Source organism: Drosophila gunungcola, assembly GCF_025200985.1.
Source record: "Drosophila gunungcola strain Sukarami chromosome X unlocalized genomic scaffold, Dgunungcola_SK_2 000043F, whole genome shotgun sequence".
Lineage (NCBI taxonomy): Eukaryota > Metazoa > Arthropoda > Insecta > Diptera > Drosophilidae > Drosophila > Drosophila gunungcola.
In genome coordinates, this window is record NW_026453191.1 from 146705 (window position 1) to 168915 (window position 22211).

Sequence of the window (22211 nt, forward strand, 5' to 3'; positions counted from 1 at the left end):
ATGAGTTGCAGTCTTTCTATAAAGTTTTTAGCTTCAAAAATTAAGTGTAATTTTATTTAGCTTTTCACATTTGATTAGCCCTTATGTGAGTTGCACATTGTGAGTCGCACTTTACTTTCTTCTGACTTTTGCAACTTCCCGTTCATATTCCTTCGGCAGGTCATGCATTTTTCATATCTGTTGTGCATATGTGTGAATATATACTCGAGTAATCCGCATGGGAATGCCTCTGGAGCCACCTGCTCCACGTGCTCCACCCGCTCCACCACCTGTCCCAGCTGCCTTTTGTTGCATTAACCTTTGCATAATTTGATGGCTTCACTTCGGCTGCACTCGCATCGCACCTGCCATAAAAAGCCAGCCGAAGGCAGCAGAATGAATTCAAATGGTCTGAGGACGCGCAAAGTTGTCCAAAGTTTTTGCCCCAGAGGCAGAGCCAGAGTGCCGAATTCCGGGATTACTCCATAGTCTGATAAGATCATAAGGATTTGTAGCTCATTTCAAGTTTATTCCAAGTTTGAGTGAGTGAAACTTGCGAGCAAAGTGAATTTCCAGCTTGTCGCTTTTTCCCCAACTAACAGTTCGCTTAAATATTTCCCATAATTTCCCCAGGCCAAGTTTACCACTTTAATTTAATTTCGACTCATTTCATTTCGTTCGCTGGACTGGCGACGAGAGCCAAACTAAGCATACACTAGTAGAAATTGAGGTGAAGAATTTTAATAACATATTTATGATGGTATTATGTTGTGATTTGTATATACAATTGTTCTACAAAACCTTTCAATTTAAAAGTTTTTTATTTAACAGAAGACTTTACTTAAGCATTTTGAAAAATGTAGACAATTTATTTGTTTCAAATTAAATTATATATTAAAAATATAAGTTGATATTTAATTATTTACATTTTTTAAAATAAATTTTCTTACTTAAGTTGTGAAATTTAAAGTATAATATTTTTAATAATATTTTTAATTTGCCAGAAGAAAAAACACGTGTATCAGTTTTATCAAAAAAAGATTGGTTTTAAAAGAATGTCACAAAATAACAACATGTAATTGCCCATTAATATTAAAGTAGACGGCATCTAATTAAAGATCCTCTCGTTTCTCCCAGTGCATTGCAGTGGCGCCGACAAAGATTGCAAAAAGTGTTGCCTACATTCGCGGGCCGTGGCCAAAATCAGCGCCAGGCCAAAGCAGGGCAGGCCAAATCCTGGCACAGGAGCGAGGCGGAGGAGCTGGCTGGCAAGATGCCGGAGGAGCAGCACTCAACGCTCCTTAGGGCCTTATGCATATTCAAAGAGCATTTCATGAACTCATAAGCACGCCACTCACACTTCTCACCTCTCACCATCCCGCCTTCCGTCCTCCGCTCTCCACTTCTCACCTTGTACCTCTTACCTCAGACCGACCCAAACGCCCGGAGGTCCTGCAGCAGGAGTCCTTCCTTCCCGCACACCCACACCCCCAGGCCACTAGGCCAACGCTCCACCGCAGCAAGGTGTCCGTGTCAATGCTAGTGGGCCAGCCACACTAAGAAAAAGAAAAACTGGTCGGATTGAGGATATTTTTATCCGATTTGAACCAAACGTTTTATCGTTCAAATAAAACGAATTTGAAAACATATCTAAAATACGCTTAGCATATGCTTAAAATGTTCAAACAGAACAATTATGGTATTTTCTCATGTCAAATTAATATCCTAAACATATCAGATTTGCCATTTCATAATGTTATTTGCCAGATAAAGCTAATAATATTTTCGTATCAGTTTGATATTTTTTCATTTAAGAGTGTTATGTATTTCATATATTTTTGAGCATATTGTCATTATTTAAAAAAAAATTATCAAGACTTTTCAAACTAACATTTGAAATGATATAATACCAATGTTTCGTGTATGTATACAAACACTGTATATGATAGATATATTTTCGTAAATTATTGAGATCAAAATAACGTTTCGTTATGATTTTGATATGAAAAAATCGGAATGTGATATTAAAGGAGACAATATCAACAATAACAGTGACATTGTTATGTTTTTTTCCCTGTGCAGGATCTGGGGATACCGTGATGCCTGCTAGGGAGCTTGCAGTGGGTGTTGTAGTATGACTGTGGGTGGGTTTTGGGCGCTTTTCGGAAGTCTGAGGTCGGTGTGGCTGGTGGGAGAGATTACCGCTTCCCCGCTGCTCTGAGGGCATTGGTCAGCTTTCAGTTTCAGTTAAGTGGTTCGCCCACCCAGCACCGACGATTTTTTGACACTCTATACGTGCATATCCCCGGGAACAAGTTCAACTGATCGGTATAAGTTAATGGAGTATTTCACTCAAGGAGTATTTCCTTGGGGAAAATTTAATGTGGCTGGTGTTTATTTTTCTAGCGCAACGCTTGATTCGTTGATTCGTTCTAAACAAGTTTAGTTTAAATGGAAGATGCTAGTGCTATTATTTAGAAATAATTTATTTGTAAAGGTCATTATTTAACTACATTAAGGCACATATAGTTTTTAAACAATAAAAGATTTGATGCACCACTAATTTTGTATATAATGGCTAACATAACGCACCACTCAGAAATGATTATAGTGTGCCATAAATTTTCCATTTGTATGTTTTACATTATTGGCCCGATTTGTGGCTACTCAAGGAAACCTAGAAGAAATAGTCGAGTGTACGAGTATGCGGTGAATTTATTAGCCACTAAGCGCTGCACTTAGGAACCAGACACATCCAAGGACTTGTGCTCCTTCAGCTCGTCGGTCCGGTGCAAATGAAATATGAATAACGCAATAAAAATGTCTTCCCGATGTGAGATGTAAGTGTGTGTGGCCCAAGAAGTTGTGACATCCGGATACAATTTGCATCTCAACCGCATTCCCATTCCCACTTGCATTCCCAAACCCTCTACCACTTCCACACATGAATGGCTGCGCATAAAGTGACAGTTACATTTGTCGTTCGCTGCGTGCCCAGTAAACCAAGCGACTGTGGCAGTAACCAGTTGCCAGTAACCATTTGCCAGTTACCAGTAAGCCAGTCAGCGCACTGCGAAAAAAGTAATGCAACTACCATAAAGGTATAACGAGGAAAAGTCTAGTCCTGGCAAGGTTTTAAAAACAAGTGAACAACTTTGAACAGTTCACCATCAACTTTTCAACTAATATAAAAAAAAAAACACATTAAATGAAAACTCACTTAAAAAATTTCTTACACTGTGAATGTTTTGTACTTACTTATTAATCACTCATTATTTCAAACTTATGCTGCTCTGGGATTTTTAAAATATTTGTTATTAATATAGTAAGTCGGTAGTTAGTAAATAGGATAAAAATGACCATAAATAAAAAATGATCTAGAAACTATAATTTTTTAAGATTTGTTATATATGTTTTAGTAAATTTCACATAATAAAATATTAAATAATCCATGTCAGTATATCGAAAACACAGCTTACAGCATAGCTACTTAAAAGCACTTTAGAACTTTATTCTCAGTGCATATGTTTTTCCCAGATACTCAAATACTTTACTCCTGATACTCGTACCAACTCGTTCCGTTTCTCTCCCTGCACTTTAGCCAGAGATTGGGGGAAGGCAAGAAGATAAGGATTGGGTCATGACGTTGATGGTTTTGCATACGCTTAATACGCGAGGGGAGATGTGGGGTGGGGGTCCAGGGGCGGCGCTAAGTAGTAAAGAGGGGTGCATGTTAGTGGATTGTCGGTTTCTGCGACCGGTTACGGACCTTACCTTCCACCATTTGTATTTGTTTATCAAAGCGCGAAATTTGTACAGCACCCCCATACATTTGCGAGTTTTGTGCAAATTTTTACCAGCTGCACTTGAGTGCTCGTATGCTCTTTAGATGTATTTGTGTCTGTATCAGTAAATGCATTTGTATCTGTACATGTATCTTTTTCTGTCTCTGTATTTGTAATTGTATCTGTATCTGTATCTTTTTCTGTCCCTGTATTTGTATCTCAATCCTTTTCTGTCCCTGTCCCTGTCCCTGTACTTGTATCTGTATCCTTTTCTGTCTCTGTATACGAACTTGTGTATCCTGCAGTTCAATCTTCAGCCCTGTGACGCATTGCATTTTACGGCTTTCAAACTCGTACACCCCCATTTCCCCAGAGTCTGTGTGTTATTACTACATTTTCCGCATTTCTTTTTTTTTTCCATCTTGTACTTTTCCAATGTCAGCAGAAACTGTCAACCGTTGGAACATTTGCGGAGTGCTGCACCAGTTAGCCTTTGTTTACGTTGGGGATTATATGTGTCGTATGGGTTATAGCTTCCCTTCAGTGGTGGTGATTTTTAATTACAAAAACAAATACGGAACATTAAAAACGTATACAGATGAAGATACAATAAAAACTATGAAAATAATCAGTTGGTTCACTTTTAATTAAACTGTCAAACATAGTTAACACTTTATAATCTTTAGTTTTGAGTCAATGTGGTTCTTTGTTAAACATTACATGTCACTTCATTATTTTAATTCACATACGTTATTCAAAATTGAAAACAACAACATTTTGGCAAACAATTTAAATTTATTTTTGGCAATGTTAAAAACTAAATAATAAAAGGGTCTTTTATAGAGAAAATTAATTTTGGTTGCTGCACTGATCATTTTTGTAACCTTGCTAAAACGTGAGCCTGGTTATTTTTTCAGAATTTAGAATTGAAAAAGTAAACATTTTTGGAGCTAAAAAGACAACATCTTTACATCTATATATTTATACAAACATATTTTGTTGGGATACAAAGCCATTTAGTTTCAATTTAAAGCAATTAAAAAGTAAAAAAAAAAATAAAAACATTTAGATTGAATTCTTTGCAGTGGCTTTTAGCTAAAATAAATTGAATTAATGCTTCACACACAGGATTTTTTTGTACCTACGTCAGCTTTATAGCTTTGCCGCTCTGCATATTTATAGCTCTGCCCCCATCAATGCCCATTCCAGTCGGCTCTGTCGTTGAGTTTGCCTGTCATTGAGTTTTGAGCATTGACAGATAACCAATCGCAGTCTCAGCCCAAGGATCCCCTCGTCCTTTCGCCATCGTATGTTAACCGCCAATTGCTCATTTGTCTTCCGGTTGTTTTCTGGCTGCCGCGAGTACGTGTGTGCGGTGCGTCATTTAAAAGCCACAAAGTGCGCGACAAACAAATCAATTTGCCATAATCATCAAGTAACTGGCGGCGCGGATGGCAGTGAAAGTGAGCGCCCCCAGTAAATGACCCCCAAGACCCCCTTTTCGCCACCAGAAAAGTCGCTGAGTGACAAGCTGGATGCGTTCGCCATTGGCGGTAACTGGCTCAATGCAATTACATCCTTAAATGCACAGGGAAAAAAACACTCCCACATCACCTTTTTCAATTCTAAAATATATTCTTTTTGCCAAAAGTCCACCAAGATGTCACGATTTTTCGAAATCAATTTCAGTATTTGCGCCATAACATTGAAAGTAATGGCCCTTCAACAGAATGATGAACCTTATTAAACTCGTAATAAGATTCCTAATCGAATGACATTTAAGCCTGGACATTTTTATTTTTGGCCCATTTTCGCAAAAAAAGGTGATGTTACCCCTTATAAAATATGCGAAATTTAGCTCTAAACAAAGTTTGTAAATGAGTGATAGGGGTTGTTAGATTGGGTCATTAGCTGCACAGAACAGTCATTCTTTTATCTGTGCGTCTTATTTTGCACAAGTTACAACAAAAACACTATCAAAAACTTGTATTTTTTAACAAAAATCCCAATTCCTATATTTCGTCCAAAACTATTAGTATTTTGGACGTAACAATAAAATTAATGAATGAATGACATGCTTTGTTGAGCCCGAAATAAGATTCCTAATCGATTGGCATTTAAAACTAGACATTTTTATATCAGGGCCATTTTCGCAAAAAAAAAAAGTTTGTCAAAGAGTGATAGGGATTGTTAGATTGGGTCATTAGCTGCATGAAAAAGTTAGTATTCAATCTTTCAATTGTGGATCACCTTTTGGATATAAAAATGATGTATTTAATAAATTTCTTAAGTTTCTGCTTAAGCTATTTATCCCCTGTACAAATTAATGAATATTTCTTTCGGTGCCCCAGTGACGCCTCGAATGTGGGGCACGTGATTTTGCCGCTTCCTATTTGAGAGAGAGAGAGAGAGAGATAGAGAGAAAAAAAGACGGCAAGGGGAAGCCAGCGTCTGAGGGAGAGGGACAGGGATGGAGAGACACGAATTCGCAATTAAGTGATTTTATGGTCGCGTATTTCAATTTATTGCCAATCGAGCGTTGCCAATCTGCCACCCTCGGAAACTCCGCTCTTTGAGGGAGATTTTCCCCCGCTTATTTCCCGCTTTGCTGTGTTGACATTGACATGTAGTCGCATATATATGTGCGGTGGATGAGTAAAGCGGAGAATCGGCGGGGGGAAAAGCCGGAGGAAAGCGGTCTCCAACGCAAAGCTTTTATTCAACATTAAGCGATATTAGATGTATAGCATACACACACACACACGCACGTCATCATCATCGCCATCGCCATCTTTTTACTGCTGTCGCTGCCGCTGCCGCTGTCAATGGCTGCACTTCCGTTTCCGTTTTCGTTTCGGGTCTGCCCTGGTGCGTTTGTGTGTTTTATCTTGTCAGCGAAAGCAAGGCGACTTGATTACGTTGCCATTTGCTTGGCAATACACTCGTCGCACACTAACTCACATGCACTTTGTGCAGATGGGATCAGCGCAATGTATGTCACCGCGGAAGAGACAATTTTATATCAATTTACCAAGCAGTTGCCACACAACTTTTGATTATTTTCTCAAAGGGCAGGCAAGAAACGAACGGGTAAATAAAAATGGATGCAAAGCCCTTCCACCAAAACGATAACTTGAATATGTATCTTTATATATTTTTTACAAGATTAAAAAAAAAAAAAATATATATATATATATATATATATATTATATATATAAATATATATATATATGCACTATCATCAGGTAAAAAAGTCCACGATTGTTTTTAAATTGAATTGTTCTGAAATTTAAATAAGTGGCAACAAATACTATTTACAAAACATTCATTTTCCTTTTGTATGTGTATCTTTGTATTTATCTATTACTATGCTACAGTAGAACATTCTTTACCTAAATATTTAATGACCCTGTGCATCAGAATATATGTATGTTTGCACTTGTATTCCGCAATGAACCCATTTGAGCTCTGTTAAACTTTTGACATAACACATGCTCCCCGCTCCACGATCTCCAAGTGTCTTTCTGCGTTGAAGTGGATGCAATCGGATTATTATATCACAAAGGGTGGGGCAAGTAAGCGAGAAACTTGGGGTAAATGAGATCTTATTAAAAAGAAACCTTAAAAATATTAGCAGAGCTTAGTACAAGTGAAGCTAAAGTTTTGCTAATATTATTACGCCTTAATTAGTTTCTTACCAGAAAAAGAAAATGCATAAATATTTTAGATATTTAGACATTATTAACTTAGCCAATTCTGCAAGCTTTCAATGCTTGCAAAACTAAATACATTTTTATTGTTATCGAAATCTTCAAGGCTTTTATTTGCTCCTAGAACTCATTAAATCTTAATGAATAATGTCATTCTCCAAACATTTGTTTAAGACCTCATTTAAGGTCCTTCGCATTGTTCTCTGCGGCTGCCTGCTTTGGCATTCCATTGTGCCCAAGAAATCAGCTTTCGTTTGCCTTCCAGCTAAGTAAGCCAGAAATGGCAAGGAAAAAAGGAAAGGAAAGTGGAGGCAGGTCAAAGGTTAGGTTGGCACATAAATGCTGAAAATGTTTCATGCTTTTCGCGTGTCAATGATGCCAAACTCACAAAAACACTCACACACACACAGGCACATAGGGGAAAGGGCGTGGCCGACTCCCACAATTCCAATAAGGCCAACGTCTAGCGGATTTTGTTTGTGTATACCCTAGCCTACTGTCCAAATCCTTTCACTTTATATTATATACAATTAAATCAAATGAACAAGTACTAGTTTATGAAGTTTTTAAAAATTGTTTTTAATACGTGCTTTAAAAAAAGGGTTTTAAATTTTTATAAAATCCAACTTGAATGCACTCTAAAGAACATAATTATAATTAATTTGGTCTACGTAACTCTCTAGAACTTTTCATAAAACATTTTTAAATAACTGAAATATGAAGCAAAAGATCTATTAATACAGCTGAAAATATTTCTTTAAATTAATTAATCAAAAAATCAAGCTCTCTGCTAAATAATAGATTTTAGATTACCTAGCCAACCTTTAAAAACCTACAATTTTAAGTTAGTTTGAGGCTTTCAAACGTATTAGGACTTGTTAAAGAGCATATGCCATTTGTGTTGTTGAATATTAAAAGCACTTTTGCTGGCTTTGCTCGTTAGAAATGCGTTAGCTATGTCCCCTTTACTCCCATTTCCCGTTTCCCCTTCGAGTGTGCGTGTCGGCGACATTTCCTACTTCCGTTTTCCGCTTTTCCGCCGCTTTTCCCAGTTGCTTACACTGAAATCCGATCTAGCCCCGCGGCTCCTTGGCTCCTGGTATATTTGGCATTTTTATTTTATTTTTTTTTTGGTTTTTTTTTTGTTTATTTTTGTTTCTTTTTTTTTGTTTTTTTTTTTGACTATCCTGTAGAAACTCCCGATTCGTTTTGACACATTGGCAGCCAGATGGTATTAAGGTTAGGGTGCCTTCTGGTAATTCCTGTTCGTTTTTTGACGCATGGCCATAAAAAATGATGATGGGGATCATGCACGTGCTCTACGCTCAATTCATCAGGTTGCAGCACCTACAAAACGAATGAAATTCGGAATTTCGGAAGGGGGTGGTGTGATGGAAGTTGGTATCCAGATGATGGCCATCGCCTGACACTTGGCAAAAATATTGCCATTTAAGCTTCGGACGCAGCGTTTACGCCTCTGACAGGGCCAGCATGGATATGACGACGACTGGCGGAGGAAAAGCTCGGGAAAATGGCGGAGAAAGTTGGGGAAATGTGGAAAAATGTGGGAAAATGTGGGGCAACTGGCACAGGGTGTCAGTTAGTGAATGATTGCATTCGTTTGCATTTGATGGCCATGTAATTGGTCATATCACCGAGAATATATCAAACTGGATGCCCCAAATTCCGAACGGAATGCAGGCGACTGCAGTGGCTCGTTGAAAAAAGTGGGTAACGCCATCGGAAAATTAATTGGTAACACTTTCCGGTAAGAGCAGACCCCAGCGATGTCCACTGAAAAATCAATAATTGTATCACACGCTTCAATTTTCAACAAATAATAATTAAGAATTCCTTACCTAAACATAATATGATTGGGCTTGTGTTTTTTGAAGATTTATTGTAAATGTAGCTTGTATTTGTTATATTTTAAAGGAATTTAGGTTTTCTATATAGGTTTTATCTTAAATTTTAGAAAGACTTATTGTATAATATAAATGTAACTTATATTTCTTCCTACAAATTTTTAATTTTATACAGAAACTTTTAGATTTTCCGTGGCATCTCAAAACGTAATAGGTAAAATTCCAATTATGACAAACATTTTAATTAAACACTCTGGTCGGCTTTAAATATATATCCATTTATTCTTCCTTAGCTTTATCTGCTTGCCAAAGCAAGGCGGAGGAGTCTTCTGGAATATGAAAAAAGCACACACATGTGGCATGGTCAGCATTTTAAGTTGGATTTTTTTTAGCTGTTTTTATGCTGTGGCATCTTCCTGGGTCACTTGTTCGCCCCCGAAAGGCAAACGAAAAGAGGGAGGAAAAAACGAGGGGCGACTAACAAAAATATTCATATTATATTTACACAGTCGGCTGTCTGCTCAGCTTTTTACCGTTTTTCCTGCGTATTTTCATCTGCAATTTGTTGGTTTCTTTTCCAGTTTTTTTTTTTTTTTTTTTTTTTTTGGTGGAATGTGTGTATTTGTGTGACCCGACGTGCGTGCCACCTGCCTTTGCACCTGCATACGCCTCTGGCCAAAAAGGTGGAAAGGGGGCACCACTTGCGATTGCGATGCCGATTGCGGGTTAACAAAACGCGGCCAGTTTGTCACCCACATTCGAAATTCCCACATTGCCCATTCACATTGTTTGGCTGCGGCCCTTAACCCTCTGTTGCCCTCCTCTTTTCGCTGGCAGTGGTTTATTATTCATTCGACCCGTTGGCCCTCGACTGCAGTTGCAGTTGCAGCAAAACGTGGACTGCTCTCTTTTTTATTTCACTGCACACTACAAATCCATCCATCCAAAAAATCCGATCAACTCAGTTTATCAATTGCACAGCGGGAAATCAAAACGAAAAGGCAGAAGCAATATAACTTCAGGCATTAAATACAATTTATTTTGTAGAAAATATGCTTTGATGTCTATCTCATGCATTTAAAATGCATTAATATTTAAAATACCCTCTAACAGCCAACTGACAAGCGCAGTGAATGGCGGCATTACGTATACGCAGCGTTGGCTTCGTTCCCTAAGTCCTAGCTCTCTCTAATTATCTGACTTAACCGATGCCTCTAATTAGCCGCTGCCAGTGGGCGTGGCATGGGATTGATCAAAATGCTGATACCGAAGGGGAATACGCAAGTGGCAAGTGTCAAGGGGAAACTTTGCTCGAAATGCCGGGGATAATTTCACTCAAAAATATTTATATATTCCACAGAACTCCGCAGCTCAAGCAGCTGCACTACTACAACCTACCGCCCACCACCACCACACTCACCTGTTTTTCCGCTTTTCCTCCAGTTCTTTTTCCAACTTCGCCTCGCCTTTTTTCGCTCCCCTTTTTTTTTTGCTTACTCAACTGCAAAAGGCGAATGCAATTTTTGTGTAAACAACGCCATAAATTCCAATGGAACTAAACAACAAAACGTTTGGCATTGGCAGACAAGGACGAAGCCAAAGGCCGGGGGGTAAAGGGAAAAGCGCGGGCGGAAAGGCGGAAAAGCAGGGCGGCTTCAATAACCCAAGAAAGAGCTGAAATTATCATGAAAATGCTGCTTCGGTTATTCGCTTATTCTTTGTTGAAGTTGGGTTTGGTTGAGCGCTGCAAATTTACACGCAATTATTGTGAATGAATGCACAGCGAAAGGAAATGCCCACTGGAACATTTTTTTTTTTCTTAAATTGAAGCTAGAAGAAAATTCTGAAAATGCTTTGTCGTGATAAGCTTTAGTCACCCTTTTTTTAATATACAACCTTTAATTGAATCTAATACAATTTAGTATTCTGTTGTCTTAGCTAGCATGCAAGATTAAAAAATGTATTTATTTTTTAGCCTTGTGTATTTAGTAAATGTCAATGATTAATGATCAAGTCTGTGAAGGGAAGATTTTGTCATTATATTAGAAAGGATATAGGGTACAGTATATTAGACTAAAGCATTCAAAATACATTTCAACATTTAGCATTTCGATAAAGCCATTAAAATAAGTTAAATAAATATATTTTTATTACCAAAGACTTATAACGTTTTGTTTTAGTGTGTTTTGATGACAGTAAATTACAACAAATTTGCAACAGTTCTCAGTTTGTTGTCCAACGCATCCGGGAATTTGCTTGCAGCCGACTTACAGATGCGTAACGCACTGTCCGTGTGCTCTCTTATTCATTAATGTTGTCGCCGCAGGAATGGCAGGAGGAAAAGTGTCGGGAGTAAACTAATCAGGAGCTCATGGCACATTTGGAAAACCCCAAATGGGTGTGTGGGCTAGTGTTACCCTAAAACAACACCATGGAACAGAACAAACCAGAAATAATTGTTTTGGAGTCAGAAAAACGTTCTGAAAAGGGATGGAAATGCGAAAACAAAGAGGGCAAATACAGGAACATACAGATAATACAGGAGAATTGCATTTGGTCAGCAGCTAAAATCACTGTGCTTTAATTAGAAGTCCAGGCCAGTAAAGGGACTCCGATTTGAATTCGAGACCGAACTGCACATAGTATTTCAAATTAAGTCTACCCATTCGAAATTCATTTTAATTGCACTTGGCCTTATAAATTAGCTGCAGAGCGAAAAGTCAAAAGACCAAGAACCTTTGATTTTATATTTTTACGAACAAGACACGGCTGGCAAAATACAAAACAAACGCATTACACAATGCTGCGCAATGGGAAATTATTTAGATAAATATTAGGATAGACAAAATACGTATGAAATATTGACAATGAGCAGTTTTAGTTTTACTTCAATAAATAAATAATATAAACAGCTAAAGAAGTCTACAGAGTACGTACAAAGAGGCAAGATCAAAATGAAATGAAATTAAATAAATACATGCATTTTGTATGCCTTTTGAAACTAATTGCATAAGGACTAAACTTTTTTACGCAGTGTATACATAACCATGAACACTTGTTTATGTGTGTGCTTTTGACAATAAACACATTTACAAGTGCGGGGTTTAGTGGGGGGAAAACACGCAAAGCAATCATAAAATGTGCTTTTTTGGCTACCTTAATGTGATTGTCACACACACACACACACCGGCAGTCGATTAACACTCACACTTGCAAACGGCCGACGCACACACACACGTTTGGGCAATATAAAGCATACGTCGCGTATGACAGGCCCAAGTCGAGCCCCACAAAAGCGGTCGCCGCAAAGGTCCGTTTAACTTAACGTTTCCCACGCGAGCCACAATCTATATGTACGAGTGTGCCACACACACAGCCGCACTCGCACACCCACACAGTGTCGCATAAAAGTCTCACACCTTGGCCATATGAATAAGCGAGTGAACACTTGTGAAAAAATTTACTCTTACATAAATTTAAATCTAACAATACTTAAATTGTCTTTAAGTAATATATTTAATTTTAAGTTTAGTCACAATTTTTAGAAAGTTACAATTTTTTCCTAATGAATTTAATTTCAAAGCAATCAAAAAATTAACAATTTAAATATTTGTAAAATTAAATACATTCTGGCGAGATTCTAAAATTAAAGGTAATTTTTTTTTGCGTGTATCTGGAATTCAGCATCCACCATCCAGAATTCAGCAGCCATGTGCTGCTCAAATTACTCGACGCCTTCTAACGGCCTCAAGGCTCGTTTAAGATGTTTAGGCCAGCCGCAAGATGTGGCCAAAAGTGAGTACACCAGATGGTAATGTCACTGGGGTTGGGCGGTCCAAAAGTGGAGTAGGTCAATGCTAGTTTAGCATGTTACAAAAGGGTTGGGGTAGTCCGCACTGTTGTGCCCACTTTTGTTTACTACTTTCAATAAATTAGATTTGTTATCCTACCTTCTTCTTAAGACCAAGTACTCAACATTTAATTTAATTTGTGCAAAGCTCAATTACATAAATCTGAAGGCAAACTTATATCACAGCATTTAAAAGTAAAGTTTAATTAAGTAAAAACTGTTGTCTGCCTGCAGTGGAAATTTCAAAAACCTTAAATATAATAAAGTTATATTAATGCATTTTGTTGAGTATCAGGCAAAGATGCCTCTAGTTAAATCGTGAATTATGAATTCCACATATTAGCTGTTGTTCAATTAAGGCATCACAGATTAAATTGATAATGTATATTTATTTGTTTGTTGTCAACTGACCGAAATTAGTTGCACCTAAACCCTAAAATTGGCCGCAATGATGGCCCCCTGGCAGCATAACCATTCGGGATTAGCCAGTGCCATTAACATTGTTCGATTCCCCGATTCCCTGATACCCCGATACCCCGATTCCCCGATTACACAACTCCCGGGAGACATACAACATTATATATGCTCACATTACGGTCATTGTGCTGCCCAACGTGTCTCCCTCCTTCGACAAAGTCAATTAATGTGCGGGACATTAAATTAATGATATATGCCGATAGCATGCCACGCCCCCGCACCGCCAATTGTTGGGCCAATCCGACTGGGTCGCTCTGCTAATTAGCTTTCCGGCCGGGATCTTGGCTTTGCTGGCCCCGAAATAAAAACAGAACAGAACCGAAACGAAACGAAACGAAGAATATGGGTAAGCACATCATGCTGAGGGGATAATGTGGATGGGAAATCTTTTAATTGATTTATTTTCGCTTTGTCTGCGACTTTGGACTACATCTCCATTCCAATCCGGTGCCCGGCAACTATTTTAATGCGCTTAGAACCCAGCGACAGGCATTTTTATGTCCCATATTACATAGTAATGATAAGCTGATTAGCGCAAGCCTCGCATAATAACATTGGCGACATTTTACAGCTGCCCTCAGTCCTCAGTCACTAAACCCCTCTTCCCGCTCCCCGCTCCCCACCATTCCCATTCCCATTGCCATTGCCATCGCCATCGCCTCCGGCTCCCTTTCAATCCGAATCAGATGCAGACTGGTGCCGATCCGAGCCAGGCTAAGCCAACCCCGCGGGCGGATGGCTGTCGCCCCCAGGCGAGGATGCCAATCAGGCTCTGCTTCTGATGCTACTGGCTTTGCTTTGCATGTCAATATACACTGCGAGAATTCCATGAGGACCATGAGACTAGAACCATTTTATAATTATAAATTATATATATATATTTAGTATCCTGACGCTTAAAGTTAAATTCTTTTTCTCTAAGGCGTCGGACGCATTGGCTTCACAATTTAGATAGCTTTTTTTCTTACTTTTGAATTTAAACAAATTTACAATTTAAAAAATTAATTTTATTAATTTATCCCAAATTCGTTAGAAAAACTATTTGATTTTCATATATGCTTAAAAGTTTTAAGCGACTCGAATGGAAATATTTTAAATTTTAAATTTTAAATATAATAAGCCAGTTGTTTTAACATTTTTGGTCACAAAATTTGATATTTGAAATTTTGTATGTTAATATGTTGCGATCTTCACGACTTTTCTTATCTCACTAAGAGGTGTTTTTTTTCTTTTTTAATAATTTTGATTCATATTTTAAAACTTTTAAGTAAGGGCAAAGATTTTTTTTTTGAATTTATTGTTCTTACCATTTGACAGTCGTGATCATTTTTTTTAATAAAAAAACATGTTGGTGATAAACAGAACAAAATGTAAAATTGTTCAAAAAATATACCTAAATATCGATATGCACGGAAAAATAAACTTGCCTTTTGGTAATAAGATTAGAAGTGATAATATTATAAAGAAAATACTTTAAATTAATACTTGTTCTCTGGAAAGTTGTTATTTATATTATGACATTAAAAACCAAACTTAGCTTGCTAGCTTGAATGAAGTTAAATTTAATAACATTAAAATAAATAATTGATTTTGTAAATATTGTCAGCTGACTTACTATTATTTTTTTAAAGTGCTGTGGCAGGACTTAGTGGAGCGGAGCAGAGCGGAGAAGCAGCAACAATGGATGCGAACGCTTGACTGAGCCATTGGCCACCCGCCTGGCTGAATGCTCGTTCGGCGAGTCCTTTCACCCCATAACCCCATCCTCCCTCCCCCCAGCCCTTTGGCCTTGGTCCTGTTGTCCTGGCAGCCCTTTGCCCGTTTGCTGGTTGTTGCTGCTGTTTCTGCTGATGTTGCTGTTGCTGGTGTTGATGTTGCTGGTGTCGCTGGCATTGACGGCGCATTAACTCATTTCCTGCATCATTAAGGGGACCTGCAATATTCGCACATTTACGCCACAGACGTGTCCAGGATGAAGCCGGATCCCCATTCCCTCCATAATCAATTTAGTTGCAGGACTCCACTTAAATACGCTTTGAATGACAGAGAGTGGCTGGGACTGATCTCGGTCAATTTGAGTCGGTTTTTTTATTGGGACTCGGGAAAGTTAATACTTGTGACTGCACTCAAATGTGGCTAAGAATTTTGCGAACAAAGTACGCTTACTTCTAGCTTTTTTTGGTCCACAATGCATCGTATTTTTAAGTTTGCCAAATATTTTATTAAACAGTAATATTTAATAAATGGTAGAAATAAAATCCTATAAATGCTATTAGCAATGATTAAATAAGTAACTCCTCCGAAAAAACGATTTATCGTAGAAGATATAGCAACATAAATATATATATTACTTATCCGATATACTGGCTATGCATAGAAGTACTAAACAGTAAAATTATAAAAAAATTTAATTTAATTCCTTTGGTAAATAACAAACAAGTAAAAATATTACTCATCCGACATGTTGGTTATACATAGAAGCCTAACTGCTGGCGCTGTCAGTCCGCTTTGTAAATTTTTCACACACTTTAAACATACTACGAATATAAAATCAAAATTTGCTGGTGTATCTGGCACAAGTGTACACAAAGTACACAAATAAAGTGTTGCAATCGAGAGCGTTTAATAAACTTGACCACACCGAACAGCCCCGAGCGATTTGAGCTTCAATCGAGAAAGTTTTCAGACCCCCACCCGCCACACTCACATCCCCATCGCCCACATTCGATGACCCACTTTGGCACCGTTTATCCATTGTTTGAGACCCGTATCCGTATTATTCCATCCCGCAGGCAGCACAGCGAATCCGGATGCGAAGCGATTGTACGACGATTTGCTGAGCAACTACAACAAACTGGTCCGCCCGGTGGTCAATGTGACAGATGCCCTTACCGTGCGCATCAAGCTGAAGCTATCGCAACTGATCGATGTCAACCTGAAGAACCAGATCATGACCACCAACCTGTGGGTGGAGCAGTCCTGGTACGACTACAAGCTCAAGTGGGAGCCCAAGGAGTACGGCGGCGTCGAGATGCTCCACGTTCCCTCCGATCACATCTGGCGTCCGGACATCGTCCTCTATAACAAGTGAGTTTCGAGCGTATTAAAGCAGCTAAATTTACCATGGATTTTGTAATTTTATTTTGTTAAAAAAGGTTTTGTTTGATTCAATGATCTACAATTGTATGTATATATTTTGAGTGCATTTTCATGTGACATCCACAATTTGGTAATTCAGTTTTATATCATTTAAAGTCCTTTATTAAAGTAAAATTAAATATACCAATTATATTGTAACAATTCATCAAGGCAAATTTATTTGAAATTTAAAGAATCAGTATTATTATTATTATTAAAAACTAGGAAGTCAAAACTAAATTATCTACCCTGTGAGGAAAAAAGTTTACAATTGCGATATTCATTTGTTTTATTAATAAAAAGTAAGGGGTAATAAATATGCCAGAAAATTTCGTTTTTTATCCGAGTACAATATATATGTGATTACTTTATATTGTAAAGTGTATAAAGAGATTTTAAATGTATACTAACTGCATGAAAATAAAGCTAGAACTTCGATGGTTAATTGTTTTTATGCTACAAATTAAGTTTAAATACACTTCAGGGTTATTATTATGCTCTAAAAGGCTTTGTTTTACCCGAGTACATCATATGTGATTATTTTGTTTATACTTTACAATATAACTGATATACATCCCGATTTTTTCAGCGCCGACGGCAACTTCGAGGTGACGCTGGCCACGAAGGCCACGCTCAATTACACAGGACGTGTCGAGTGGCGACCGCCAGCCATTTACAAGAGCTCCTGCGAGATCGACGTGGAGTACTTCCCCTTCGACGAGCAGACCTGCGTCATGAAGTTCGGCAGCTGGACCTACGACGGCTTTCAGGTGGGTCCCAAATATGGTTTATACATCGTCAAGACCAAAAACAAGTAAAAACAAAAACAAAAAAATACGGTAAAATGTGTACTATATATATATATATATATCGTAATTTTTTTTAGTCCAGGGATTCAAAAACACATAATAGAATAGAAATTATAAATTTTTATAATTTGTATATGTGATTAAAAAAGAGTTATATATACTTTGTATTACGGTACCATTACCGTTTATGTAATTTTTTACTTTAGGACAACAGTTAAAAAATCAGTCTAGGGTTTAGTAATCACTAATAAACTTGTATAAAATTACACATTGAGAAATCAACATTTTCTTTAAGAATAAATCCAACGGACTGCAGGATTCAAAATATATTGTTCCATACCCTTACACAAAATTTTAAACCTTTAAATAAAACTAAGTTTCCTAAAAGTAAATCATAGATTAGACAATTTCAATGTACCTCATTTGCAAACATATATAGCTGAGCAATTTGATGTCTTACGTGAGCCCATTCCATTTCTATCTCTCAAAGACCAGCAAACAATGGGATTTGGCGGCAAAACAAGATTTCAATTTCGCATTTGGAAACAAATCTTTGATGCCCCTTTTATGTGGACCGCAAATTTGGCTGGCGGCAACTTGAAAACTTATTGCCCCTCGCCCACACACACGTTATCCAATTTAAACCACACAAATGAAAGTTTCTCGGCCGTCTGGCCTTTGGCTAATTGGTTTATAAATCTGTGGCCAGTGTTCGAGTCGAAGCAGGACGAACTATATATCAGGCAGATATGTTGCCATTAAAGGATGTGCCAGTGGGCCAAAACTCCTTATCTCAGAGCCTCTGTCCCATTTCCATTGCCCATTTCCCACTCTCCGCACTCCCCGGTGACTATCTCATTTACACATTTACAAATTGCTCACCTGGCGCTCCGTTTGGGTGTCTCTGAGCCCGGTTTAGTGGTCATAAACCGAAATACGGTCATAATTCCTTTTTGGAATACTGGCATGGAATTTCTCACGTTTTATGGCCACAAAACACAGGGCAACAAGGAAGAAGGAGAGTCGGCAGGCAAATGGGTTTGGAACAGACACAGGGACAGCCAGTCAGACAGTCGGCCACACAGACAGACAGACAGACAGACAGACAGAGAGTCGACCACAGGGAAGCTTCATAAAAACGTCTCCAGTGGTTTTGGCCAGTGAGTCGAGGACCGAGGACCAAGGACCCCGGAATTCGGGGCACAGGACTCAGGAAACCAAGGCAGCCTGACACCTGAACGACAAATGTCGACGACTAGCGGTCGGATGGGCGCGTAACCTCGTAAAATTCCCTGCATCACACCGAAATGCAACCCCAGGAAGACATACACACGTAAAAATAATAAATCTATCTTAAAAACTAATTTAACGAACGCATTAAGTCCTGACTGTCCTCAAACATTCACATACTATATAGAGAATGACTATCTGATTTTATTAAAATCTTATTTCCACTCACACATTCAAATAAAGTTATTGCAAATATTTTTTTTTTTTTGATGTAAGCAGATTCATTAGACTTATTAAAAAATGTTTCCTTTAAGAGGAAATTTCTTTCTTTTGAAGTTCAATCAAGCTTGTTGCATATTTACATACATTTTCTTTAAGTGCAGGTATTGTAACGAACGATGGGTGCTCTGTGGCTTCGTCCTGCGGTTGGTTCCTTGCCAGCTAATAATGAACCGGCATTAGGTGTAGATCTAAGCCAGCTTCCCATTCCTCTTAACCCTCCATTCAGGCGGAAAAAAGGGCAGATACGGGTTAACCACATGCATCTACTAAGCTGCATTAGCCAGGCCATAAAATCGCCGACCAGGTCGCGCTTGAGTTGAAAAAAAATGTGCTGATTCCGATAGCGGAACGAAACCAATAATGGGTTAAAGTCTTTGACAGGTTTCTTACAGCATTTCAAGATTTAATTTTAATTCAGTAAATTAAAATTAAATCCATTATAACTTATTTATTTTGCAAAATAGTACATTTTCAGATCGAGTTAAATACTGCTTTAATCAGTTAGGCGTCTTAAGCTTTGTGAGATTAATGTATTTATCTTCACACCCACCAAATATCGAAAATTTAATGACTCACACACAATTATCTAATTAAATATGTCTAATTTGTGTCAATCACTCAATTAGCAGCGCAGATAAAGTAAATTTATTTCCCTTTAATTTGACATGCTGCCTTTGTTAAAACGTCGAGACAATTAGCAAAATTGTAGGCCAACACATATGCACACCGACACACACACACACACTCAGACAGTTGACTAATTTGTTAAAAAGCTAAATGCTCATTTACTATTAAAAAGGCAAGGCGCTAGCAAGCATTTCACACGACACAAATTGAGAGGCGGGAAAATGAAAGGTGATGCGGGCCAGCATTGTCTTAAATGCACAGGTGTGAGTTCTGCCTACACCGAGAGAAATCCGTAATGGAAGTGAAATTATGATAACTTATATAAACCCCTTAAAAGATTAAAGCGAAATGCTTAATAGGTAGAATAGGTTGGGTTTACAAGCATGTACGTTTTAGTTTCCTTCAAGACTTAAAAATAAAACAAATATTTTTGTCGGCATTAATTTATTTTTGAACATTTTTCAAAACTATTTTAAGAAGCCATCATTGGGGAAACACATTTATATTGATGCTAACAAAATCGTTACATTTTATTTAAGTGTGATTATATTTGTTGGTGTAAAATGTAGCATATTTTGCTCAACTTTACGCATAAATCAACCGCAAAAAAAGCAATATCCTACATAGTCGCAGTAAATTATTAATGTAGTCTCCGAGGGAGTAGCCTTCGTTCTCAGTTTTCAGTTGCTCGTCGCCTGCCTGCCAGTGGCATCACTCTGCTCGACAGCGGAAATATTTCATTAAATCATCACTTTCTTGTAGTGAAATTTCCGCAACCACTTAAAATAACAATTTTCGCATCGGCAATTCCAGCAGCCAGGATTCCATTGCACCTGGCGAAGTCCTGGGGAAGCCACATCCTGTCTGGTTGAGTTCCCTTTGCCCAACTTGGCCAACTTGCGCCACAGCTGCATCTTCGCAGCCTGTTTTTCATTCATGTTCAGCCAGCGTCGATTTCCTAATTTCGTGTCAATGAGCCAAACTTCGGGGGGGGGAAAGTTGGCAAATGCGGGGCAGATCGGGGAAAAGGGCGGCAGAAATTGTGGAGTCTGCACGGGGCGAACAAAAGGCAAGGGCATGTTCATAGGCTCAATTTTCACACTTGATTTTGCACAGGATACGCCCGCATACACATTCTTACAATAATGTCGTCAAAAAGGAGGGCATTAAATTGTAAAATAAATTGTTTCTTTCGAAAGTAACTTCAAAAATTTGTAACTTCAAAATAAAGACTTTATCATCGTATTTACTTAACATAATAAAGCAAAACATCGGTCAAGATTTCAAAATATACTTAAAACCCTTTATGTACATTTAAATTCTATTAAAACAAACTTTTTTTAACAATTTTTAACGTTGAACATTTTATATACAAAATTATAATCTATTTTAAACTTTATTATAGATAAAAAAAAAGGCTTTCTTAATGTTTGATGTGTGTTTTCGGTGATGTGTAAGTTATTTTTTCAAGTGCACCTAACCAGAAGGGCAGAGCTTAGCAAAAAGAAGTGAGCATAGAAACGAGAAATCGTATTAACGTCACTTTTCAAATTTCACGCTTTTCCAAATATGCCACCCCCCACCGCCCCCCGAATGTCAACTGGCACCTGCAGCCGCTCCCTTTCACGTTTCACCTTTGACCCCTCGCATTGGGCTCCATGGAAAATCGTTGAGGCGTAAATTGGCAGACAAAATGCTTTAGGAAATTCAGTGTAAGAAAGGAAGGAATTAAATATTGCTGATGGAATGAATGCACTTCCGGGCTAAAATTCAAACAGCAAGTGCACACAGAAAAGCTGAGCATGCTGAAAAAAAACTAGATAATGCAGTTGTGGAAAAGCTTTATTTGCGACGTGAGAGAACATGAATTGAAAATGAACCAGTAAACTTTGAGAGTTCGTTCCTCATAAAGTTCGTGGGCACACTTGAACGATTTAACTTAGATTTGAAAATAAAAGAATATTTTTATCCTTTACAAAGGAAAATCAAACACTTTAAGTTCTAACCTACCTTTTGCAAGGGTTTTAGGACCCTGGAAAGTATAAGTCAAAAGTTAAATGCTATACTATAGGATATAGTCAGCCGATTTTGATCCAAACTCAAAGGATATGTTCCAAAATATATCTGTTCTTTTGAAAGTTTGCATAAAATACATATACCTTAAATACATATCAAAATCCAAACTTTCAGTAGATATGCTTAGAATCAAGTGAAAATCCGGCCGAAATTCGAGAGCCAAGAATCGAGTGTGATAGAGTGTTGCAATCGCATGTCAAATTCTTTATCCAGGACTGTCCGACCTCGGCCCATCACATTCGCCTGTGCTGGCAGATAAAGGTAAAGGCGGAGGCGAAGACGAAGTCGATGGTCCTGTGGACCAGGTGGTGTCCTGTCGCCGTTCCTAGCTCCTGCAACCAGGACCATGTCCATGTCCATGTCCTGTCAGCTGCACTCGTGCC

At 38.1% G+C, this 22211-nt stretch overlaps 1 protein-coding gene across 1 annotated transcript in view; it reads left to right on the top strand.

The window, feature by feature from the left end:
* LOC128260871 (acetylcholine receptor subunit alpha-like) overlaps nucleotides 1–22211 on the top strand; it is a 70230-nt gene that overhangs the window by 15038 nt on the left and 32981 nt on the right. Inside the window, exons 2-3 of the mRNA XM_052994172.1 lie at nucleotides 16459–16753; nucleotides 17394–17574. Of these exons, the coding sequence (XP_052850132.1) occupies nucleotides 16459–16753; nucleotides 17394–17574 (476 nt within the window). The remainder of the gene's footprint in view (nucleotides 1–16458; nucleotides 16754–17393; nucleotides 17575–22211) is intronic.